At 43.2% G+C, this 26,684-nt stretch overlaps 1 protein-coding gene across 1 annotated transcript in view; it reads right to left on the reverse strand.

Annotated features, from left to right (window-relative positions):
* The window catches only part of FNDC3B (fibronectin type III domain containing 3B), a 336,187-nt gene that overhangs the window by 28,209 nt on the left and 281,294 nt on the right, over nt 1-26,684 (reverse strand). The window contains exons 15-22 of the mRNA XM_041731610.1: nt 26,345-26,483; nt 24,133-24,204; nt 21,610-21,728; nt 19,659-19,764; nt 18,630-18,802; nt 16,266-16,379; nt 15,796-15,945; nt 10,455-10,735 (exon numbers count right to left, since the gene is read on the reverse strand). Of these exons, the coding sequence (XP_041587544.1) occupies nt 10,455-10,735; nt 15,796-15,945; nt 16,266-16,379; nt 18,630-18,802; nt 19,659-19,764; nt 21,610-21,728; nt 24,133-24,204; nt 26,345-26,483 (1,154 nt within the window). The remainder of the gene's footprint in view (nt 1-10,454; nt 10,736-15,795; nt 15,946-16,265; nt 16,380-18,629; nt 18,803-19,658; nt 19,765-21,609; nt 21,729-24,132; nt 24,205-26,344; nt 26,484-26,684) is intronic.

Here is a 26,684-nt window from a genome sequence, read left to right on the forward strand (position 1 = left end):
TTTGGGACAAATCAAGCCTATGGTGGCTTGGCAAACAGATTATATTCTCCCCTCAAAGAAATAGCAAAAAGAAAGCAATTAACAAGGTATCTCTTAGTTCTTTACTTAAAAAAAAAAAAAAAAAAAAAAAAGAGTCTATTGTCAGAGGGAAGACATCCTAAAACATGCTATTATATTTCGTTCCAGTTCCCTGTTAATTAATTGCCTCCAAGTCAGTTTTAGGAGTGAGAAGGGCTACAAAGAATACGTGAAATAGGAAAGCAAAAAGAGTCTCCTTCAGGGTTTAAAAACAAAGTACAACTCTTCAACAGCCTTCCTCTCTTCTTCCGTATGGTGTGGACAGTTTTCTCAATAACCTGACATTTCCACAGCTCCACTCGCATGAAGACCACTCACTCTCAGGTCTGCCTCTCCTCCACCTTTTCATGCCCCACAGATAGGTCTCTAGGGGAAACCTTCACCCAGGCCCCAAAACACATGATCATAAAAAATAAAGTCAGAGATAAATTCTTAGGAAACATATCAATTTAAACTATTCCTATAATTTAGTTTGATGGGCTTTTCACTTATAGTGATTATTGCTCACACTCAACTAAAAAATACTACTTAGGTCCTATAATACCTAAAATTCATCTTGTAACCTCAAATTAGCATTAATTTTTCAACATGTACAGGTTACATAATTCAGCAAACCAGTCTAATCATATGCCTGCTGCTGGTGGAGAAGGAAGCAAAGGCGGGTTAATTACAGGTGAAGGGAAGCAAGTACAGCCCATGCAGCCATTAAACTGGGACAAAAGAAACGCAGGAGCCATTTAAAAACTCCAAAAAAGTCCATCCTGGCTGAAGGGTCTGGGGAAGAATGTAAACTACCACCAAATCAGCACAGCAGAGAGTTCACCAGTGTTTCCCCTCCACTGTCCCCAGACTGGACTCAATGCAGCCTGAAATCTGGGAGCAGACATCTGCACGAACTGAGGGCTCTAGCGGAAGGAAGCCTGGCTCAGGGAAAGGGCTTTCTGGATGCTCAGGGTACATGGGGAAAATCCCCCATTTTTTTCTTTTTCTTTTCTGGATTCTCTCACTCCCCAGCCCTTACACGATTCCTTCAGATTAACAGACTAAAGAAGAAAAAACACACGAGCCTATCAAATGGTATAGAAAAAGCACCTGGTGAAATGCAACTTCTATTCATAATAGAAAAATTCTCTGAAAATCAAGGGTAGAAGGGAATTTTCTCAACCTGAAAAGGGTGTGTATAGAAATACCTACCGGCAACATTGTATTGAATGATGAAAGACTAAATAATTTCTAAGATTGGGAACCATGTGAGGATGTCTACTCTCAACACTCCAACTCAACATCAGGTACTAGAAATCCCAGCCAGTGGCGGGAAAAATGGCATGGAGACAAGAAAGAAAGAAACTAATACTACAAGACACTGCTGAAAATCTTAAAGAAGAACCTAAATAGAGAGAGACATTATGTGTTCATGAATTGGAAGACTGCACAGAAAACAATGTTAATTCTTGCCAAATTGATCTATAGGTACAATGCAATTCTAATCAAATTCTAACAGGATTTTTCTTAGTAGATCCAGAGAAGTTGATTCTAAAAGTTATGTGGAAAGGCCAAAGAGCTAAAATTGCTAAACACAAAATTGAAAAGTAAGAAAAAGTTGAAAGAATCACACTTTCTGATTTAGGACTTACTATAAAGCTACAGTAATCAAGACAGTGTGGTACTAGTAAGAGACAGACACACAGATCAATATAAGAGAATACAGACTCCAGAAATAGATCCACACAAATATGAATGATTGATTTTTGACAAATGTGCAAAAGTAATTCAATGGGGGAAAGAATAGTCTTTCTAACGAATAGTGCTAGAACAACTGGATTAGTAATAGGAAAACAAAATTCGATCTAAAACCATGTATCTTATTCTAAACTTACTTCAGAGTGGATACAACATAGATCTAAACATAAAATATAAAATATAAAACTTTTAAGAAGAAAACAAACAGTATTTGTTACCTAAAATTAGGTAAAGGGTTTTTACCTATGATGTGAAAACCTGAAAACCAGAACAAAAAAAAAAAAAAACAAAAAAACCTGGACTTCATCAAAATTTAAACCATTTGTACTGTTAGGAGAATGAAGGTAAGCTACAGACTGGGAGGAAATATGTGTAAATTATATAACTGACAAAAGCCCTGTATTCAAAATGTATAAAAACCTCTAAAAGTCAATAGTAAGAAAATAACCAACCCAATGAAAAAATGGGCAAAAGACTGGAACAGACACTCCGACCAAAGGGGATACACTTGATGGCAAATAAGCACATGGAAAGGTAGTTAACTCGCTGCGAGTCAGATGAGACTCAGAACTACGAGGTACCACTATATCCCTATTCAACTGATTTTAAAAAAACACCTGAGTACCATGCTGGCGAGGACGAGAACAACTGCAACTCTCACATGCTGCCAGTGAGAATGCAGATGGTGTAGCCACCTTGGAAAACGGTTGTAACATGAAACTCCTTATCAAGCTTAATACACACGTACATGACCCAGCAGCCCTGCTTCTTGGTCTTAAGAGAAATTACAACTTATGTTCGTATAAAACCTGCACACAAAAACGGTTTTGGCAGCTCTAGTCATACTCAGCCCAAACTAGAAAAATATCTGCCTCATTGTTTGGAATGTAGCAAATACTCATCTCTGATAAAGTATAGCAAAAATCCCATTAAAAAGAGTCTGTCTTTTCCCAGATTCTATTAAGCCTCTTTGGAAATCCTGCTTATCACTTTGGTGTGACCTTGGGGAAATTACCTAACACCTTTAAGTAATAGTTTCCTTATTGATACAATGGGCATAGTAATATCTTTGCTGCATTTAGGAACAAATCTGATTACTTAGTAAAGATAAGGTATATGAAAAGCATTTTCAATTTTTTAAAATTTTATATGACCAGAAAAGGATTCACAATGGCCAAAAGCACTTTGGTGAACCTAATAGTGCTAATTTATGGAGTTGCCATTCTTATGACTTCTTTTGAGACTGTTATTCCTTTCGCAAGGGAAGAAGATGTGCTGAGCATCCGTGAGGAGTGCACTGCACTAGGCCTGCAAACATGCGGCCTCATTTTACTTGATTACCTACAAACTCACTTTATAATTTGAGTAATTTGTCAACACCACCTATGTTTTCCAATCCTCCACATTAGGTGAAGGAACCAGCAACACCTAAAAGGATTAACTTCTCTGTAAAGCATCCTCAGAAGGTGAGGCGGAGACATGGTGCTGGGAGACAGATGGGGAAGCGTTAATGACCGCCCCAACGAGCAACACCGAGAACTGGCTCTGCTCACAGGACCGGGCTCTGGAGCAGGAGCTGGTACTTCCTCTTGCTTTCAGAGATGAGAAAACCGCAGTTAAACCCAAAGAGGTTAAATAACTCAACACAGTCATTCTTGGTGTTGAAGCCTAGATTTGCTATGTATGATAGTGACCCTAACTTCTAAGCTGAACCCATGAGGCAGGAATTACTCCATTTTACAAATGAAGAAACTGAGGCCTGGAAAGGCTCAGCCATGTGCACTGACCTACACAACAGATGGAGGTCAGATCTGCTGTGAACTTGGTCTTTTCTTAGGCTCCAAGTCTTTCCTCTATTCTGGGACATATATTCTCCTCCTAGCATAACTAGAACCACACACAGTTTCTAATCCAATCAAAAGGTAATTTTAGGGATCCCTGGGTGGCGCAGCGGTTTGGTGCCTGCCTTTGGCCCAGGGCGCGATCCTGGAGACCCGGGATCGAATCCCACGTCAGGCTCCCGGTGCATGGAGCCTGCTTCTCCCTCTACCTATGTCTCTGCCTCTCTCTCTCTCTCTCTCTGTATGACTCTCATAAATAAATAATAAAAAAAATTAAAAAAAAAAAAGGTAATTTTAATTCAGATCATGCTTTCGGTTCCACAACTGCTGTTTGCCAGTAAAGTGGGCATCTATAACAGTTAAAAAATGTGTTTTCACATTATTTAAACAACTTTTGGCCTCAGAGTCAACCACTTACATTTTAAAATATCTCAACTTTTTTATCTACATTTTTATACAACACATTTTGCTTCAGTAAAAATGCATAAGAAACATTTTTTCTGTGTAGCTGATGCACTGAACTATGTTACTTAGTTCTAATGATAAGCTAAAACTTGAAACTGAAATACAACTGAGGAACTGATAAAATGAAAGGAGGCCACAGGGCACTTGGTTGGCTCAGTCCACTCAGCGTATAGCTCTTGACTTCAGGGTTGTAAGTTTGAGCCCTACACTGGGTGCAGAGATTACTTAAAAATAAAACTTAAAGAAAAGAAAAAAGAAATGAAGCCATGTCTTCTTGCATTCTGGTAAAAATATTACATACTCTGAGTCTAGGAAGCTGAGAAAGCTGAACAAGGACTATGATAGTTGCTGTTTGTTTGGGGGTCAAAATAACTTCCTAATTCAGGGAGAGGTCATTCAAGCCTAATGAGCAAAACAAACACTGACCTGAGGAACAATGCCAAGAATTCACTTCAGAAAAAAATCGACTTACAAGTTTTGTTAGATTTATTAAAGTCTACCCCAAACCCAAACTCGAGAAGTTTTCTCTTTAGCTGAAGTAACATGTTAATCTTGAAATTTAGATCGTATCAGATCTCCAGGTTTGGCTTTTTTTTTTTTTTTTTTAAATGCATTGTATCAGTTTCTGAAATCTTAAACTCTACAAATTAAGTATACAGGAAATGGAATTTAGCTCAACAATGAAGGGAAATGATATATAACTCTTGAGAAACTCTATCTTGGCCAGGCTGATGTGAAAAACCTCAAGTGCCTGGCAGTCTGCAATACCCATCAGTACACCCTTAATACTGATCAAATATATTCAATAGGCTTCTTAATGAAGCATGTTTTTATAGCTTTTGATTGAAAATCCACTATTAACATATCTACTACTACTACTAATTGTAGATACTAAGTATATTCCTGCTTCAGAAGATCATAGCCTTCCAGGGGCCCTGGGTGGCTCAGTCAGTTAAACGTGACTTCTGCTTTCAGCTCAGGTGGTGAGATCCAGCCCCGCGTCAGGCTCCACACTCAGCGTGGAGTCTGCCTGAGTTTCTTTCTCTCACTCCCTTCTGCCCCCCTCCTCATGCTTGCTTGCTCTAAAATAAATCAATCTTTTTAAAAAACGATTATTTTATTTCTTATTTTTTTAAAGATTTTATTTATTCATGAGAGACAGAGAGGCAGAGACACAGGCAGAGGGAGAAGCAGGCTCCATGCAGGGAGCCCGATATGGGAACCGATCCCGGGACCCCAGGATCACACCCTGAGCCGAAGGTAGATGCTCAACCGCTGAGCCACCCAGACGTCCCCCAAAAGTTTTTTTAAAAAAGATCACAGCCTTCCACAATGCACTTTATTTACACACACACACACACACACACACACACACACACACGCTCAAATTTCTGACGCTCTGTATGTTAAAAGAAGAATGACTTCCCAAAAGAAGCTTCTTCAACTAGGGAAGCTGACTTCTCAATCCTAGTTAGCCATCCCCGTACTCAGGGTGTCTCCAGTGTGAGGGTGAGGGGCAGTGAGGACAGCTGGGAAGAGTTGAGGGAGGAGAGGCCTAAGAGCAAAAGATGCACTTTTTATACCGTCCCCCCCTCAACCTACCATCTAATCATCTAGGACAAAAAATATGAAAGAAGGGAATAATCGTCAGATAACTTCCAAAGGAATATAAAATAATAGCTGAAAGACAGGAAGTCTCTGGGGGAAATGACGCAGTTGGGGCAATGGGACTCAGGAGAGGGCATCCTGGATGGCTCCTGGGGTACCCGTGCTGTCATCCAATGCCAGGCACTTAGACTTCCCTTTGACAGGAAACCAAACTTTCAAGGTCTCCTGCTGCTTAAGAAATAACACCAGATTTCCCCAGACCTATAATTTGGTCACAACCCACTTGGCGGCTCATTTCTTCCCCACCAATGTTAGCAACAGATCATTTATTGAGTGTGACTTACTGTGCGTCAGATCCCACATGAGGTGCCTGGAATCTTATCTAAAAACACATCCTTCGAGGTAGCTGAAGTTATTATCTCCATTTTACAGATCAGAAAACTGAGGCACAGAACGAATGTAACTAACTTGCCAAAGGTCACAGAGACAGTAAGTGAGAGACCCAGGACTGCAGTCAAGCTGTTTGACTCCACTCTGCTACTTTTGAACAACTTAGAATTTGTCTCCTAACGCAGCCCACCTCATCTTGTTATAATGAAATGATTTATGATTCATTTTTTGGCAGGCTAATGGAGTGCCTGACATACAGTAAGGACTCAATACATGTTATTTTCATCTCTGTTTTACCCAGCACAAGGGGCATAAATGGGCATAATGAACAAATCTACCTTCAGTTTTAGTTGTCGGGTAGCTCGGTATGAGTCAGACACATAATGAGGTTGCCAAAAAAAGTAATCTTAGGCAACTTTACTAACTGCTCAATGGAGAACATGTAAGGTGACAGTCTTGCTCTGCTGAGCCAGCCAACCAGACCCTTCCTGGAGGTGTGGACATCGCTCATTAAAGAGTCTGTCAAGAAACGGAACTCACCCGATGAAGAGGATGGAGGAGGTAATAGAAAACCTATGCTAGTGAAGACAGATGTGAATGAAGTGCGGATGGTTAAGTAGAGGACAGCTGACACGATAGGATAGTGACGTCTAGACCCCCTGGGTCCTACTAAACCACAGTCTACAGGAATGGGGCTCAGACTTCTGTGGGTTGGGTGATTCTTACATACACCGACACCCAAGAATCACTGCTCTAAGGCAAAAGTTCTTAACCTTCAGCATGCAACAAAATCTCCTGCAGGGCAAATTAAAGCAGAGGGCCAGGCCTTACTCTTGGAGTTTCTGACTTAGCAGGTCTAGAGTAGAGCCTGACAATCTGCATTTCAGGAAGTTTCTAGGTGATGCTGCTGTTTGCTGCTGCTGGTCCAGGAACCACACTGTGATAACCACTGCACTAAAGGGAGGCTCTTGCAACTGAGCAGATGTTAAATATACAGAAGTTTTGACAAAACATAATGGGAACACTATAACAACAGTTATTCACATATGGAATGGACTGCCTGGTGAGCGGATGCTGGAACCACACTGCCCGGTCACTGGAGACACTCAAGCCAGAGCACTGGGAGGGGTGACACCAGGAGATCTTTTCTCTCTGCTCACAGAGCCTAAAGAAAGCCACGTCTCTGTTTTCAATAATGTTTCCTTCTCCTGAAACCAAAACGCAAACACAATTCCAAACTCAGTTCTAAGCTCAAAAGTAATACCCTTAAAAACTGCATTGTAAATTCCAATCAAATTCCATACAGGGTGTCAGTAAGCCAGCGGGTTGTTTTTGTAAGCACCAATGGAAAAGCCACAAATCCACTGAAACCTCTTTCTGCGGCAGTGGGTGTGCTTACAGAGGGGCACATTTCTGTTCTGGCAAAAGAGAGAAAGACAAACAGCAGGAGAACAAAGTGTAACTGCAGAAGTTTAAAAATAAACAAACAAACAAAAGAAACAAGTCCTTTCTCCAAACCCCATAGCCTGCTTGAAATGTTTCATTCCACACTTTTGTCTAGAACATCATGATCTGTTCACTTATCTTTTAACCAATTTATGGAACAGAAAAAGGTGAGGTAAAAGTTGATTGCACCAAAATTACACCCTTAGTTACTTGAAATACTCATTTTGTATTTCATTATAATTATTGCAATTGTGTGTTTGAAACGTACAGAGAACAAGACTGTGGGCTGGTCAGACTTCTACAAAAGAGCTCCCAATTATGTACTACAGAAACTAAAGTTCTTTAAAAAAAAGACCTTAAATATAAATAATGACCGTAATATCTTAAATAGAAAACATCTAATTTATTTATTGCTTGGCTGGCAATGACGGGGGGAGGGGGGAGGGCAGCAGGAACACACAGTTTACCTTTCCTAAAGCTATTCCATTCTCAACCAATCCATCTAGAATGGGATCATTGAAACTACCCTGTTCAGGTTGGAAAGTGACTTTCTACACTCAGCTCAATGTACCAGCCCTGCATATCAATACTGAATTGTTTATGTTACATCCATTAAATACTTTTAAAATAGTCCTGAAGTTTTATGACCCAAACCTAAACTCTTGCTTCCATAGTCCCTACATTACTAAAACAGCTCATCCTCTCTAAAATAGAATTACCCTGAGAGGGACTTTTAGACATTAAATCAACCACATCTCTGGGAGATATTTTTGGTAATTTCCATTGTAAATGCCATTTCATCATTATCTGTTCCTTCCTTCAAGTCTTTGAGCTCTGGATTTCTTTCTTGAAGTCACTGGACTGTGTGTGGAGTAAGAAGAGTCGGCATTACCCTATCATCATATCCTTCCATGAGCCCTGACATTTTAAAGTACGTCACCTTTCAGGTAGACACAATGTCTGAAAGGAGGAAAATTCTTGGGCTAACAACTTGCCCTAAGAGGCCTTTCCTGATTTCTGACCCAAACATTCAGAGGGCTGACCTGAGGGTCTGAGTTCACTCTGGGGTAGACATGGATGTGGATCAGAATGGACACAAAACCTTTCTGGGAGTCCCTGAACCAGTGTGGCTTCTTCTGAGGTCTTCCTCGGATTAGGGATTAGGTCAGGCAATATTCTGGATGGTGGGGAGCTGCCATTTCCTTAATCATTCTTCCTCACGGTGAGGTTTCCTTAGAGTGTCATCACTGGGGAAATTCCCTGAGGTCAAGGTGTGGACTTAGTCATTCCTGGATTTCCTCAGCACCTGGTTAGAGTGCTCTAGACACAACAGGCACTTGGCATGCGGTCAGCAAACACGACTCAAGACTGGTTTTTTTGAGAATGGCTAAAGAGGCTAGAAATCAAAGAATGCCCTTGGCCTGCCTCTTCATCTAAGTAAGTCATAGCCCTCTTTATTTAGTGTCTATCTCAAGTCCCGCTTCAAAGCACCCTGACCACTCTAAACCTGGGTCTTCCTCTCTGAAATACCAACAGGATTCTGTACAGTTTTATTTTCAGCCTGTGATGTCACGATAACCTACTATCCTACGATGGCTATGTAAGTGTCCCTCAACCCTGTGAGTGCTCGGAGGGCAAAGACTGGGTCTGTTTTTATTTCACAGGCCCATGCCTTATGTAGTACTGTCCCCAAAAGAGGTTTTTTTTTTGTTTGTTTGTTTTTATAATGAAAGAGTAAAAACAAACAAAAAAAACCTCATCATTGTTTTAGAAAAGTAAAGTAAGTCTAGTTGCAGAAGTCAAAAATGCATTTAATACACCTGACTACTGAGAACTGGGGCTTAGTCTAGCCAATTTAAACACGCTCAGAACATTTCCCTTAGCCTACAGTTGTGCAAAATCCTCTAATGCAAAGCCTATTTTATAACCAAGTATGGACTATCTCCTGTAGTGGACTGAGTAATGGACTGAAAGTGAAAACGAGAAAGACTGTGTGGGTACAGAATAGCTGTGGGCGCAATGGGTGCTGACTTTCCCGATCTTGGGGCTGACTGTGTGCGGAGGCTCGCTGCTGCTGCCTGACGTCCCAAGAGACAGGATCATACCATGCCACCGTCAGCCCAGGAAAAGATCCAAGCTCAAAATCTGAAGTGTGGCTCCTACTCCATGTGCACTGCTTTCCCACCACCCTGAATCAAGAGTGTCTGGAACAGATGCTCTGAAGGGGGCACACCTGAGTAACCACGAATCATACACTTTTCCTTTTGAGGGAGTGAAGGCAACTTGGAGACAGAGGAAAGTAATTTGCAATTTTAAGAGGCCATGTTGGAGAAGATGATGGGTGAGCAGAGGAAGGGGAGGTCACTAGCTCCTGGAGAAGAACTCCGGGCAGGGGATGCAGATGCTAACAGCTTTGCTTAGTAATGTGTAATCTAACTTTTTTCCTCTGGACCCTTGCAAAAACCTTGAGTAAAAGCTACATCACAAATGCTACGTAAGGCTGTGTCTGCTTCTGGGGAATCACAAGAATGGTGGAGCCCTGCTTCAGAGGTGTCCAAGTACATGCTGAGGACAGACAGCGTCCACAGAATGACATGAGTCACAGTAAAATACAAGGAGTGGCTGCTAAGAGACCAAGAGGGAAGAACTAATTTAAAGCAGTAGGTGAAATTCCCCCTCAAGGGTTAGGAAATGTATAGATTTGTAACTGACTCACAAAGGACAGAGCAATACAAGTTTTAAAGATGTATCTGCATTGAGGACCCTTAAATTATATTAAGGAAAAATGATTTGAATTCACTCGTTTGGCCTTTAGAACCTGAAGGGTCTACAGCTCCAAGAACTGATGTGTTGGATGCAACTTTAGTTCTGTTTTCCTGCACTCACCGGTAGGTGGTTTCTGGAAGGAGGCCTTTCAAAACGTGGGTGGTGGTGTTGCCCACGGTGATGATAGTGTCTCCAAGATCAATATTGTAAGCAAGGATTTCAGATCCATTATTGCACGGCTCTTCCCAGTTCAGTACAAGGCACACAAAAGGTGAATCAGGGTAGGCATTGAGGGTCTCCTCTTCCAGGACAGAGAGAGTGGAGACAGGGTCAGGGGCAGATGCTGGCGTCTGGCAAAGGACAAGCTCACTATACGGTCCTGCTCCAGCTTGATTGACAGCCTAAAAAGATAACAGCAAGACAAAGTCCACATTACACCAATGCAAATTCTAATGCCCCATGTTAGGTGCTGCTGCATCAATCTAACGACAAATTTACTTCTAGAAACACAGTTAGAAATAGATTAAAGAAAATGCTCATTTTCACAATGACTTTCAAAAAAAAAAAAGGCAATAACAAATTTTCTAAAGCAGAAGATAACATCACCATCAACACCATTTACGAAAAATAATTTTAAAATAACACTTTGTATTTGCACAGCCCACTTCAGGTTATACGTGGTCTTGTGATATCCTGTGACATCCCCACAATACCTGTCTGGGGTAGACAGTAAATGGCAAGTATTCAACAGTTTTCCATGTGAATGATAAACTCCTCTCTGAAGTCAATTCTCGGTGCTTTCTGATTTTACCTGAGAGCTACAGCTGAGACCTTCGTTATTCACTGCTCTATCAAATATTTATTCACTTGGGCTCCAGGGCCATACTCTTGATTCTACTTACCTGCTGCTGCTTCTCAATCACCTTTGCCCGTTGCTACTTATCACCTCTCAACACTGGAGGCCGCCAGGGCTCAGGCCGTGGCCACCTCTTCCTTGTTTAATCTCTGCTCTATCTCCTTCTCTTGGGGACAAAATGTCACTCATATCATATCTTGGGGGTAAGTACCATATTATATCCTAATGCCATTTATATCCTACTCCCAAATTTATTTGTGTGGCTCTAGCCGCTGTCTTGAATCGCAGCCCAGTATATCCAACTGCTTTTTGGACATCTCCATTTGAACGTCAAATATGCATCTCAAACTCAGGGGTCCACATGATTCCCTCATCTCCACTCCATTCCTTTTCACCAAAAAACCCCACTGCGCCTGCTGTAGTCTCTCTTGTCCCTTGTCCCTCAGGCTGTTCAAGTCATATCCCTGAGGTATCACTGGACATCTTTCTTCCTCTCATACCCTTATCCAGGCTGCCAGCACATCCTGTACCAAACCCTGGTCCAATATAACCGACTCTCATCGGGCTATTGTAATGACCTCCTAACTGGTATGTGTGTCAGCCCTTGCCCGATACAATGTATTCACCAAGCACAGTACGGTACTGCTCATATCCCATCAGTGGCCTCCCACCATATTCAGAATAAACTTCAAAGTCCTCACAAAGCCCTCAAGACCTTATCTGATCGGCTCACCACCACCACCCTGCCATAAAAACCCACTGCCACTCTGACTTCATCACCTACCGATCCCCCCTCACTTACTCTGCTCCAGCCACGCTGGCTTCCTTGCTGTTTCACAGGGACATCAAGTCTACTCCCAACTCAGGGCCTTTCCAGTTTGCTGCCCTTCTGTCCAGGAAACATTTTCCCTAGACATCTGCACAGCTCACTCAATCATCTCAAGGGCTGCCTTTCAGTGAGCCCTCTCCCACCACCGTATTTAAATTTGCAGCCACCCTACCCCTCTTCACCCTCCGTGATCCTCTTCATTTCCTATTTCTCTTCTTTGCTTTATTTTTCATCATAGTATTTATCACCACCATAGGATATACTTCATTTCTCCCAGATGAGAATGTACCTTCTATAAGGGCAAAGATGTCTGTTTGGCTCACTGCTATCTCCCCAGCAACTAGAACAGTACCTGATACAGAATATGTGCTCAATAAATGTTATTAAGTGTCTATTTTTTTTCCCTTAGAAACAGAAAAACATTTAGCAGCCTCCTTACAAAAGTGAATGTACTCTAAAATCTAGTTCTCATTGAATTCATAAGAGGGGTTATGAGGACACATTATAAAATTAAAGTAGTCTGAACTCTTTAATCAAGGGTTTGAAACAGAAGTTGTAACATTATTTTTTAATGTTTTATTTAATTTTAAAAGATTTTATTTATTTGAGAGAAAAAAAATGAAGAGGGGAAAGAGGGGGGTAGAGAGAGATGGAGAAGCAGACTCCCTGCTGCATAGGAAGCCTGATCAATCCCAGGACCCTGAGATCACCACCTGAGCCAAAGGCAAACCCTTAGCCGAGTGAGCCCCCCGGGCTCCTCTATAACATTTATATATTATTGTTGATTTCAAAGAAGTTCAGAGCATTCATTTGCTAACAAATCACTCTTGAAACTCTACTGTAATATTTTGTCCTATCTAGTCCTATTTCATGACAATACCTAACTCTCTTTTTGGTAAAATTCTTTTTTTTTTTTTAAGATTTTATTTATGAAAGACACAGAATGAGAGAGAGAGAGAGAGAGAGAGAGAGACGCAGAGACACAGGCAGAGGGAGAAGCAGGCTCCCTGCAGGGAGCACGACATGGGACTCGATCCCGGGTCTCCAGGATCACACCCTGGGCTGAAGGTGGCGTTAAACCTCTGGGCCACCAGGGCTGCCCTCTTTTTGGTAAAATTCTTAATGTCACGATTTATTTTAAGAGCATATATTTAGAGATTTTATTTTTTTTAAATACAAATTGATCACACACGGATAGAAAAATAAGACATCATGGAGCTCAATGTTCATAATAATTGAGGCTTTATATCACCATGTAATAGAAGGAAAAGAGATGGCTTTTAGAGTTGGAGCTTAGTTCAAATCTGGATTCTATTACTTATTAACTGTACAGTTAGCATGCACATACATATGTATGTATATTGTGTGATCTTAGGCAATTTACTATCTCAGAGCCTGTTTCCTCAGATATAAAATGGGGACAGATTCTAATCCATAGGATCATTGTAAAGATTAAATTGATCAACATGGAAGATCCTGGCCAACAGCCCAGCGCTTCCCTTCTGGGGAAGATCGAGAACAAAACAGCAACCGCAAAATTATCATTGACACGACACTATTAACTACATACAGACCTGATTCCAACCTTCCCAGTTTCTTCAATAATGTTCTTTTTCTACTCCAGGATCCCACTTTCTTTTACTAGCTTTCTTTTATGGGAAATGTTTTCTTGATTTATACTATTTATCATCATCAGTTTCCAAAAAACAAAACAATTTGGAAGACTCTTTTAATAAAATAAATAAAAGTATGCCTATAATATACAACAGGCCTCATGTGAATGGAACTGTTTTGGTCCTTGTTAATTAAAATACTCTTAAGGAAGAATATAAAATAGAAGTTCTTGAGCAAAACAAATGCTTCACCCGAGTTTTATAAAAAACACAATGTGAGTATCACAGTGATTTAATTTTTAAGATGCCAAATATTCAAAGAGACTATTTGGGTTTAGCCTGACTTTGCAGTAAGTCAAATGAAAATAATTCATATCTGGCCCATATGTGCCAAGGAAATCAATATGGATTTGAGGAGACCTTTTTCCTGACAATACATTTTTTTTTGCATCGCAATGGTGGTTCTTAAAAGAATGCCTTGGGGTACCTGGGTGGCTCAGTCAGTTAAGTGTTGATTTTGGCTCAGGTCATGATCTCAGGGTCTTGACATCAAATCCCCATGTTGGGTTCCTCACTCAGCAGAGTCTGCTTGAGATTCTTTCCCTCTTCCTCTGCTCCTGTGCTCGCTTTCTTTCTCCTCTCTCTCTCTCTCTCTCTCTCTCTCTCTCTCTCTCAGCTCTAACAAGTAAATAAATCTTAAAGAAAAAAACTGTACTATATTCCTTCACAAGGTCTGACATTTGAAATTGAAATGACATTTGAAAATACTTTTTACCTCTAAACTTTCAAAACAGAGAGGCAAGATGATTCTGCAGGCTCTCTTCTTACTCTGGTCAATGTATCTTTTGAAATCAGTTTGGGGGAGAGAGTGGGTGCTAAACGACAACATATACCCCGAAAGGAGGAAATGAAGTAGAAGAACATTTTAAGGGGATCAAAACTCGTAAAGTGTAGTGAAGTTCTTTCCTGTGGTGGCAGACAGTTCTTTATTTATATCCTGCCTTGTTCCAAAAACAGGAGTGTAGCACATATTTTGTAACCTTTTCCCAGTGACTCAGCACTGCTATTATAAAGATCAGATAATGTGCTGTGACCCTGACTCATTGACAAAGAGTTAATTATGTCCCAGGTGCTCCATTCAAGAAGGAAGGAAGGTGTATAACAAAAGAGTTTAATCAGAATGTTTATAATAAAGCAGGATTCAGAATTCAACAGAGAAGCCTCGGTTGATCTGGAAAATTAATTTGGGAAGGGAATATTTTCTCCAATGAGACACCGATAGGCTGATGCACTTGTAATAAGCAATTTGATTCATCACTTAAATCGGGTAGAAACCTAAATCTGGCTTAAATCTAAACATGTGTGAAGACAGACTTCTCCAAGGTCAAGAACCATGTCTGACTAATCTTTGTATCTCTCCTCTTGATCATCCTTTGATTCTGGGATAAAGTTGTACCCAAAAATGTTAATAAACAAATGGAAAGAAATGGACAGAGAACTCTGTTTTCTCAGGAAAATAAGGCTTTACAAAGGGAGAAAAATAACCAAATCAATAAAGTAAAAGTCAAGAGTAGAGTAAACTCATGACTACCTTCACTGTTAGGGGTTAGGCTAAGAGCCAGCTGTTGTTGATGTTATTCCATTTGGACTCCAAAGTCAAAGCTTCCAGCTAACCGTCCTTGGGAATGGCCATTGAGAAGTGGGAGGCGGATCCCGTAATCTAATACAGACTAGTCCAAATCACTCTAATGTTTGTTTCTGGCTCCATTTAACAACCAGCACATACATCTTCTGCCTTTTGTCATTTTTAAGCGTCTGCCCCACTGAACTGTGCATCTCAGGAGAACGCAGACAGAAGGAGCCTTCCCTAAGGAGCCGTGACACCTCTGCCTTGGATTCGGTCATTTATTCAGTGAATTCACAAGACATAAGTGTGGTGAGAAGCATAATTTTAATAATGTATATATAAATAACATGTATAATAATAATATATATAAATAATATATAATTAATTATAAGACACCAAACTGAATTTGTTTTTATTTAAAAGCACTCTTTTTTCCAGATCATCCCTCGATAGCCTCCATCACAAGTCGTTAAGTTCCCCAGAGTCTTTTGTGAACACCAGGGTCTACTAGTAACATCTAAGTAACGTCAACCTACCTGTAGTCTACAGCAATATTGTGCAGCGGGCAACAGATCCCTTATCTCAAAGCCGGTGTCTGTCCCGTGATAAATGAGTTCTAAGGATTCTTCATCTTCTCCCCATTCCAACCTGTACTCTGAGATGTCAGCACCAGAGCTTTCAGGACTCTGGAAAGCAAAAACTCAAGTAGTTAATTTCGTTGAGAAGAAAATCCTCTAACGTTTGTGTCCAACCACGTAACTGGGCAAAAGAGCCACATGCCCCTGGGTAATCAGATACAAAAGAAAGAAGCATGAAAGAGAGACTCAGGTCTGACAAGTGATAAAATTTCCACAACTCTAAGTGACATAAGCAAGTGCCAAGGGAGATTAATGTGTAAAAATCACCTACATGTGAATTTTAGCTTTGTAGGTTTCTCGTAACTTGCATTTGGGGGCAGACGAAGTACAAGAAACAGAAGCCGATGCAGAACACGCGCCTGACTTACCTCCCAACCCACTAGGACACAGCCGTCAGGTGTAAAAGAAATACAAGGTGCTTTGCATTGTCCAGGAGGCCCTGCAGCAGTGGTGATTTCTGAGACATCAGAATAGGGGCCGTACTGAAAGAGAAGAACACACACATGCCTGCATGGACACTGTGCACACACGTGTGTCCGTGTGCACATGTAAGGGCCAGGCTAACACCACCAGCAGAACGGATTGAAAAATATCACCTAATGGCTTTCACCTTCAATGGAATGTGCCCTGACTTTTTCCCACATACATTCCCTGAGTGGTAAATGCCTATTATACACGTAATCTTTTTATTCCAAAAGATCAGGTTTACCAAACATTCTTCCTTTACTGTGACACCAGAAACAAAAACATGCTGATTTCTTTCACAGCACAGCATTCTGTTTTAACATTTCTCACAGGACGTCAAAGAAAACGAAGTCAGATGTACACCGCAGCTTAATTGTTAACACACAAAAATCTGCTTGAAACTGGTGGTTAACAAATTCTGAGCTAATTCTTCTAGTTACTGGTATTTTCTACTTAGAAATGAATGCTCCTGTTAACCTGTTCTCGGTACGACCCCACCGTCTCGACCATCTCCAGGTTTATGCTGCACTCCTCTGTTCTTCATAGGGCCTTGGGTGATCACACTATTCACAGGCAACCACCATCATTCTGAGAGAACCATAATCACCCATTTTAATAGTGGAATTTGGGATACCACACATAGTTGGGGCAAAGAATAAAAGAAAATAATTTCCAGGCTAATGAAGCGTATGACTCTGTTTTTCCAAAATGGGGGGGGGGGAACCCAAAACACAACAACGAAAAACACCACTCAAATTTTCCAAGATAACTTGCAAAGATGCCGGGCAGCGGGGGCAGATGGGAGAGATGCTCTCTGGAATAGACCTCAGATGCTGACTACAGTCAGGTCTATGGATAACTTTCAATGTAATGGGAATAAACCAAGGCCGCCGACAGTTTTTTAGATGATGAATTAGTGAAAGGAGACAGAAAGTAAAACTCAGAGCAACAGAGCTGCACATCCATCTTTGTTATGGCAGAGATGCCCTGACCAGCTGACGGGAAAGAGAGCAAAAACAGTACGACAGTTGCTGCGGCATCTGTGGTCATCCTCTTCCACACTATTTTTAATTATATGAAATTGGGTGCATAAGCCTCCTTCTCATTGAAACATTTTTGTTTAGTTTCACAGTCATCCCTCCCCCCCACCCCCCCCAGAATAGTTGTGCTGAGTCTGAAATTCTGTCCCAACTGGGATTTGGAAGAAAGTCAGCTCTTGCTAAAGGTTTGGGATCCCACTTTGGAGCCAACGTCTTCACAGAGAGTGTGGCCAACAGGCAAGGGACTGGAGACTAACAGGTTTCCCTCTGCCAGGCTCGTGCAGGGCTGCCGAAAGCGAGGAAAAGTCACTGCCAACTCTGTGCTATCAGTTGTGCTTTCTTATTTTTAAAAATTCCATCAAAAATAAAATAAAAATTCCATCAATTAATTTCCCCTACTTATTTGTATGGAACTCAAGCGTACGACCCCCAGGCACGCCTGGGGGGCTGAGGGTACACCAGAGAGCCCGACCGTTGCCGGTTACCTTGCTCTTACCATGACTCTCCCCCAACCTACGTTACTGTGCAACTTAAAAATAAAGGCGTAACACAGACATAGACTTTCGGTCTCTGCTGGGCCATCTCCACACCTCCCAGGGAAGCAGCAGAAGGCGGAGAAGCATTTCTCCGTCTTTGCTTGAAACAAACACAAGAAGCTGGCCTCCCTGGCCTCTACCCCACTCGGGTTCTGAAAACAGACCTAAGATACTGCTGGGTCATTTAGACACACTAAAGGAGTCATTACGTGGTCCTCACCGCCTGGAACTGAGCAACACCGTCAACGAGCGAGTGCAAGATTATTTTCAAAGTGGCCAAAAGCTTCAAAAGGGTGATCTTACCAACGCTGAACCCTTTCTTAATAGGATGATAGGACGGGGCGCCTGGGTGGCTCAGTGGCTGAGCGTCTGCCTTTGGCTCAGGTCATGATCCTGGGGTCCTGGGATCAAGCCCCCATCGGGCTCCCTGCTCAGTGAGTCTGCTTCTCCCTCTAACCTCTGCTCCTCCCCCCTGCCCTTGCTCGTGGGCTCGCTCGCTCTCTAATAAAATCTTAAAAAAAAAATGATATAAGGGTAAAATGAGATTTCCAATGCTGGGTTCAACAGATTTTACACACGCTTCTTGCATGGGTGTCGAGGCTGGAGAGACACTGTCGCGGACTCCGGAGGGGGCTGGGGGGGGGGAGAGCCCCGGATCCCGAGTACGCACGGCGTACAAGCTTGCACTCACCCCGCCGTCGTTCAGAGCCCTCACCCGGAAGCGGTACACGGTCCCCGGGAGCAGGTTGCCGACGGTGCACTGGAGCTCCGGCCCGTGGTACACCTCGGAGGCCACGTCCTCGGGTTCAGTCATCTCCACGCTGTACTCCGAGACCTCGCAGCCACTTTCGGAGGCAGGAACGTCTGGGAACGGAGGATGCTTTGCATCTTACAACACTTTCCTGCCTGCACCTGACCAGCTCGCACGTGGTTTCCCACCGGGTTTGGGGTGGGGAGTCCCCAGCACCTTTCTTACACAAGACCTCCCCCCTCCCCCAAAGAAAAGAGATAAAGCAGCTTCTGAATGCTATCATCCGTACTTGCCCAAGCAAGTACACTGAACTACAGGAACGAAATAATTTGAAAAGAACAGAATCATTAGGCAAAGTTCTTTACACGCTTAAGGAGAGGAAGCTACCGAAGGAATCTTAAGTTAAAACCAGAGGTCGCGTGAAATCAAGATAAACGACCCAAAGCTGGTACCGTATGACATTATTTTGTAGACCTACGTGGTGGGGAAAGCAGTCTGACAGACTGGTGCGCGCTTCTATCTGCGACTTTCCATGCTGTGGACAGGAGACGCTCACACAGCCTCAGTTAATACTGCAAAGTGCCGGGACCCCCAGGACAAAAGACGAGGAGAACGAGACGTCACCGTTCGGACCTCCTCTCGCTCTCCTCTCTCAATTGCGCACAACTTTGCTTTTATGACTAAAGTGGAAAAGTTCCTGAAGAAGACTGGCTGCTCTGAGCGCGCCTCTAGGAAGGTGCCCTCGGAAGGACAGGGGGTGCCCGTGTGCGGCCCCAACAGGAGTGGGAGGCCCAGAGGCGGTGCACAGGGGAACACAAACCCGGGCTGGCACACGCTCAACAGGACGTGGGCATCTTCAACCCAAGGCACCGGGGTTTAGGGGACACGGCCGACCTCCTAACAAGGCCTTAAATCTTAAACCTCAGTCTCCAACCGTCCGGTTGCCAACGTGGAGATCCGCTCACTCACCCCACTCTAAGTGGACTTCTTTGTGCTTCGGTCGACCCAGGACCCTCGGGGGCCGGCACTGACCGGGGGCGATGCTCAGCGTGCGCGCGGGGAGGCTCTCGGAGCACTGCGGGAGAAACAGCGGACAGGCGGCTCTCAGCTACCGGAACTCGCTGGGCCTCCCCGTGCCAGGCAAGGCTACCCTGTGACTCAACAGCCACAACGGGGTCACACGTGGGATGTGGACACCTGAGTGTTTTCAACGAGACCCCTCGCGTGTGCGCTGGTAAAAATGATCACGTCCGAGGTCGGAGTCACAGACGTGGTTGCGTATTCTGAGCACACACTTGCTTTCCCTTCAACTACAATCCGAGAGATCCTCTGTGAGGACAGAAGGGGACACGGGACAGCAGCGGGATGACGTTTTTAAGCGGTGTCGCGAGTGGCTGGCCATCCACATACAGAGCAGAAAGGCTAACAGGACTAATATTAATCAGCTGAGTCTGACGTTGAGCAGCAGGCTCTGCTAGTAACAGTTGGCCTTTCTGCAGGACGTGGCCGCATGAGGCCAGTGATGCGGAAGCTGAACATCTCTGAGATGGGGGGGGCTGCTATGTCGCTCAGCCACACGCATCCTGTGTCCCGAGGACTCGTCCTCCGTACGGCCAGGCAGCACAGCCTCTGTGCCGGGCCTCACCCCAGGAGGGGCCGGCTGACCACCCGTGGCTTTGAGGGGAGGCATCCTAGAGGGCGCTGGCTCTGGAGGCCGGTCCAGCGCTCCCTCCATGCGGGTAGCCTCGACATCACGGTGCCGCTATCCTTGCGGGGCGGGGACACGGAGGAAACACCAGACGGCACTGGAGGTACGCTGACCGCTGACTGCACAGCCAGGCGCCCCGGCCGCAAGGATCCCCGTGAAAAATAAATCCACACAAACCACCATCTCTCAGCCGCTCTTAGTGTTAATGGTTTCAAACCACAGTGTTAAATATCCCTCCCATGAAAACGGCTTTTTACTATCCTGCCTTTCACTCGCTTTCTGAATGTCAGGTAAAGCCACCAGACAACTATCTGCTTCTAGGGCCCTCCCTGTAGGTCTATAAGGTTATTCTGAGCCCAGGACAACACCGTGTGATCGAAACCAAGGCCCCTGACATGTTAAGTGGGCTGCTCTAAGGTCAAATAAACAGCAGATGTTAAGGGACAGGCTGCTGCGTACAGCTGTGTAGGTTGGGCACTGTCACACGGCTTTTGTGATGACTTTCCAGCAGATGGCAGTAAAGTACCTTGGGGAAGGTGTGTCTCTCTCACAAAGGCTGCCAGAAGGGGCAGCAGCAGAGCCCTACAAGAGGTCACATCTTTTGACTCTAAAGTCTATGCTTTTCTATTTTTTTGATTTTTTATAAATTTATTTTTTGTTTGTGTTCAATTTGTCAACATATAGAATAACACCCAGTGCTCATCCTGTCAAGTACCCTCCTCAGTGCCCGTCACCCAGTCACCCCCACCCCCCGCCCACCTCCCCTTCTACCACCCCTAGTTCGTTTCCCAGAGTTAGGAGTCTCTCATGTTCTGTCTCCCTTTCTGATATTTCCCACTTATTTTTTTCTGCCCTATGCTTTTCTATTGTTGCAATTACAGAGGCTCCTTAGCTAATGTGAATGCCAGGTGACATTCAATTTTCAGCTGTCACATGTGATCACGCCAAAGTCTTCCAGGAAACAGCTAAGTGACAAATGTACCTGGCAACACGGTAATTCAGCGGAGAATATTCTGGGCTTTTTTTTTTTTTTTTTTTTTTGTCCTCTAAAGAACAATTTAAAAAACAGCCTAGTTTCCATTCCCTGATGCGATACCGTGGCAGGTGGCATTACCACAATACATGCTGAGACCGTAATTTCATTCTGATGCTATTGACTGGTTGTCTGGATTTGACCCAAGAAGCTTGCGTCTACACCGGAGCAGAACCAACCTGACTGTGTCCACCAGTACTGATGCAGCATGCTCGGAGTTTGTACAAAGTGCCTGGTTTCAGGTGGGTGAAGGTGTACTCTGTAGCCGATCCACTGTACGCCACTTCCCACTGACTCGCTGTAAAACAAGGCTCGTGCATGAGTTTATGCCTTCTGCGAAAATGTAATAGTATTGACTGTTACTGATGAGAAAATGCTCCAAGGGGTTTCCATGAGAACCGGCGTCTCCTATATGTGTGTGTGTGTATATATATATATATTTTTTTCTTTTTAATAGCCAAGGGCCCTCTTTCCATTTCCTTCACAAAGTTAAATATTTAAAATAACATGGAGTCATTCTTACTACTTAGTACTGCCGGCCAAACTACTTAATACCGCCCTTATTACATCTCCTGGCTATGAGGTCTGGATGCTAGAAACTACACAAGGTCTGTAGGTGGCACAGGGTGGGGGGGTGGGGGGTGACAAGCAGCGACTGAGGACAGTGTCAAGCAAGCTGTGAAGTGGGAGGCAGCCTTGGGCCCAGCCAGGTAGGGGGCAGGTGGTAGGAGGTGCCTGGGCAGGCTGGGACACACTGCAGTCTCTCCCATGGCTCACGGTGGGTGCGGTCCCCCTGCTGTCCTCGCAGAGCTCTCTCCAGCACAGAGACACCGGAAGGTGACAACAACGAGGCACTTGGTGGCGTGGCCTGGTTATTGGACCACCCCTTGGGGTCAGAGAAGCCGGTGGGGCCGTGAGAGGGCTCCTGATGTCTGGGGAGGTTGCTGCCATGGAGGTGGGGGGGTGGGGGGGGTGGGCATCAGGGGCCTCCTGCCTCACAAATCTGAGCAGCTGGGCGCTCTCCCCCTAGGGCTAGGTGCTCTCCCTACAGGGCTGGGTGCTCCCCCCACCCAGGGCTGGGCGCTCTCCCTCCAGGGCTAGGTGCTCTCCCCCACCCAGGGCTTGGTGCTCTCCCCCTAGGGCTGGGTGCTCTCCCCCACCCTAGAGCTGGGCGCTCTCCCCCTAAGGCTGGGTGCTCCCCCCTAAGGCTGGGTGCTCTCCCTCCAGGGCTGGGCGCTCTCCCCCACCCAGGGCTAGGTGCTCTCCCCCACCCAGGGCTTGGTGCTCTCCCCCACCCAGGGCTTCGTGCTCTCCCCCTAAGGCTGGGCGCTTTCCCCCTAGGGCTAGGTGCTCTCCTCCCCTAGGGCTGGGCGCTCTCCTCCCCTAGGGCTGGGCGCTCTCCCCCTAGGGCTAGGTGCTCTCTTCCTAGGGCTATACAGCCAGGTGACTATTTCACAAAAGCCGTTTCTCCACGAAGTTGTTTTAGGGAACATATTTTTGCCCTATTCCATGATATTTTACTCAAGTAACTTTTCCTCAGCTGCTTCTTATGACATATTTAGAATGAAGTCACAGGCACCAGGGCCAAGGGGCGGTGGGTGGGTGGGTGTGCATGCGCGGGTGTGTGTGATTAAAAAGCATTATTCTGACCCTGCTGGTCAAAAACTTGTGATGGGGCAAATGGGAACAGGGACCAGCTGAGGAGACTGCATTAAGCACCCGCTTCCTGCCCCAGCAGAACTGTTCACTTTAAGTAGAGAACGGCGTCTGCTTCTGATCTATCAGAGATCCACGAACATTCCAAATACACTTAGGTTCTCACAAGCAGCCGCTGCATACACCTGATTTCTCTCCTAGGTAGGTTTTCTAACATAAAAAATGAAATCAGGTTTTTAGCCCAGGATATGATTTTACGATCAGAACAGCTGTGCTCATCTCAAAGCATTCTCCTGTTTTCAGTTTAAAATAGGAGCTGACTGACGTGAAAACCAAAGTACTCCAGGTGGCTACTGTGGGACAGAATAAAAGGCAAGCACACACCTGCACTTTGCCTGTTTGCAAAAGGCACTGTTAATGCTCTTTTTTTGCCATATGCCATAAGTCACTTTTTTTTTTAAGTGAGTGGTTAAAGGGATTATCGGAGTGGCAAAATATGTCATTTTAAAAGTTCTGATGATTATACTTTTTTCTATTAAAACCCAATGAATTTTATTGGAAAAAAGATTCAAGAATTATTAAAAAGGCACTATTTAGGGAATTCTATCTTTAACACTGTACTACTTTAATCCACATAGAGTGGCAAGTGATGACTATTCTGACTCAGATGTTACAAATACCGAAAGACACTTGCTAAACTTGTTATAAAAGCGTGACACTGTCACTAGCTCACGATAATACTATGTTCCGTTTGCTCTCACTGTACATGGGAATTTATAGATTACCGAACTCCTTTGCTGTCTCCACCTCATCCTTCCTGCTGATTGCTTCTGACTCTCTCTGCTTATAAGAGTTTCCAGAGAAAGCATGCCAAGACAGGGGGTGAAAATGTAATTATTCTATTAATTAGGGCCTCTGGTTTAAAGAAATGACATGGAAAATTTAAAGACATGATAAAAATGTATATTTTAAGTATACTCTGATCCCTGATGGTGTCTGTACAAGAGAAAACTAGATTAGAGTAAAACAATTTTCCAAAACTTCACCTTCAGAATTTCCATCAGTAATCTCCAGCAAGTACTTGAGTATTTCTGAACCACCGTTGTCCTTTGGAGGATCTGGAAAGTAAGCAAATGTCGTATTAGGTATGAAAGGGCGTTAGTTTTTATTGGCCGATATTAGAACACAGAGAGTCACATCACATTATACTGCCTTAATTCTGGATTTAGTAAGCAAAAGACAAAATTGTTACTGCACTATTCTTGAAAAACAAAAGAAACAAAAACGTCAAGAGACCCTGAATGTTATCAGATATTCAAAGTCTTAGAAATGTGAAAAAGAGTTATTTAGTGGAACATGAGCAAAATTCAAAATATGAATTGATTTTTCTAGCAGTTAACAAATCTACTTCGAGAATTCTGTTTTCTGCTCTTTAACATTTAGTAATTCTTATATAAGATGAAATCTATATTCCTCTTATTTTTATTCTTTACCTCACTTAGGTTACCAGTGACCAGGTTCTTTTCAGACAGAGAGAGAAGGAAAGTACAAAGTTTACTGGCAAGGCAAGGAAAACATCAGAATGTAATAAATCTGTTCCAGCAGTTTGCTACTAAGCCTACGGTATATCCCAAGCGAACCTGACACGCAGCCGAAGTTGCGGATCAATCAGTACGTGCGCCAAAGAGGCGTTTTGAGAAGGGGTGCTGGCTTACTACTGGAGCCCTGTGGACTCAGGGTATTTACTCCACTGCTAACTTCGTGCCTACAAGTTTCCTTTTGATGAGAAAAATACTCTGCATTCTAATTTTGCAAGACTACGCAGAATTTACCTTTCCTGTCTGCCACCTCTCTATTTTAGATACAGATTTAGGAACTTTACTTCCCTTCTTTCACTTGGTGTTTCCATTAATGTGTACACACTTCAGTAGGAAGATACTTAAAACAGTAATGATGAAGTTCAATATTCTACAATATAGCTAATGAAAGTACACATTTAGCATTTATAGGACTTTCTAGGATCTTCTGAGAAAAAAGCTTCACAATCTGGCAAAAAGCACACCTGGATTTTTAGTTTCTCTTAATCATATCCATCCTCCAAGGAAATAGATACTCTAGTAATTGTGCATCAAAATTATTAGGTAACTTGAAACAGCTTTATGTCTCGATGGTTGATCCCTCAGTAGCAATTTAATAATACTGTATTTAAAATAAATACTTATGTAAGTAATCTCTACACCCAACTGGAGGCACAAACTCATGACCCCAAGATCAAGAGTCATCTGCTCTTCCGACTGAGCCAGCTAGGGGCCCAAATAGTTGAATACTTTAAATTCCCATGATTTGGCTGCCAAGTAAAATCTTATTTTAAATTTATCCTTTTATTTTTTGCCTTTTGGGTAGCTATGATGACACTTGAGTGATAATTATATACATAACAGTTTTACATATAATTGTAAATGTTTATCAGCATTCTAATGGCATTCATTTCTTTTTTCTTTTAAGTTTTATTTGTTTGAGAGAGAGAAAGAGATAGAGAGCAAGTGTGCATGCGTGTGGGGAAAGCGCAGAGGAAGAAAGGAGAGAAAGAGAAAGAGAGAAAAGAGAGAAAGTCAAGCAGCCTCCAGCTGAGCGCAGAGCCCAATGCCAGCCTCGATCTATGACCCCTGAGATCACGACCTGAGCAGAAACCAAGAGTGAGAGGCTTAACCAAATGTGCAACCAGGCACCCCTCTGCTGGCCTTGATTTCATTGAAGTAATCCATGATGCAGAGGTGAACCACAATAGCCTTCTAGTTAATTCCCCCAAACACCAGATTTCTGGTTCCATGCAAATAATAACAAAAACTAAAGTTTCCCTAGTTCCTAACTTAAACATTCTGTAAGTCAAAATTTTCTTATGATGACATACCTAAAGCTTCAAATTTATTTTCAATATTAATTTATAAATCAATTTTTTATGCTAAAAATAAGCATTGGTATTGGTAAGGGCAAGCTACTGAAGAAATGAATATATATTCAGCGATTGTATAGGAGGAAAAACACAACACGGTAGAAATCATAAAGCAAGTAAAATGCTCTTAGAATTGTCTGTTTTACCAGTTGGTGGAACTGTCTGGATGTTTCTCATACATATATTCCAAATCTGTAAAACTCCCACAAATAATACCTTTTATTTCTTATTTTGGTTTGTCACTACTGAAGTTAGTTTTTAAAAACCTGTCAAAAATAAGCAACAGCAACAATAGCAAAACATACCCCATTTGACACTAAAGCCATGAGATGTAACTGGTCCTTTAATGAGGGGTCTTGTGGGAGGCCCAGGCCGGTCAGGACTTGTCGTACACACCAGAACTTCGCTTGGACAACTTTTCCCTTCCACATTCGAAGCCGTCAGCTAGAACACAACCGAAAAAAAAAATATTAACATGCTTTAGATATCAGGTGTTGAAGAAATGGGAACTTTTTAACACAGCAAGATCACGGCATCTGTAAACTCACACAGACAGACACGCACATATGTTTCTTCTGTCTCCGTCTCAAACAACTGAGTTACAAGTGTTTCCTTCCTGAGGTACTTATTTTCTGTAGGGTTAGC

This window comes from Vulpes lagopus, chromosome 17, assembly GCF_018345385.1.
Source record: "Vulpes lagopus strain Blue_001 chromosome 17, ASM1834538v1, whole genome shotgun sequence".
NCBI lineage: Eukaryota > Metazoa > Chordata > Mammalia > Carnivora > Canidae > Vulpes > Vulpes lagopus.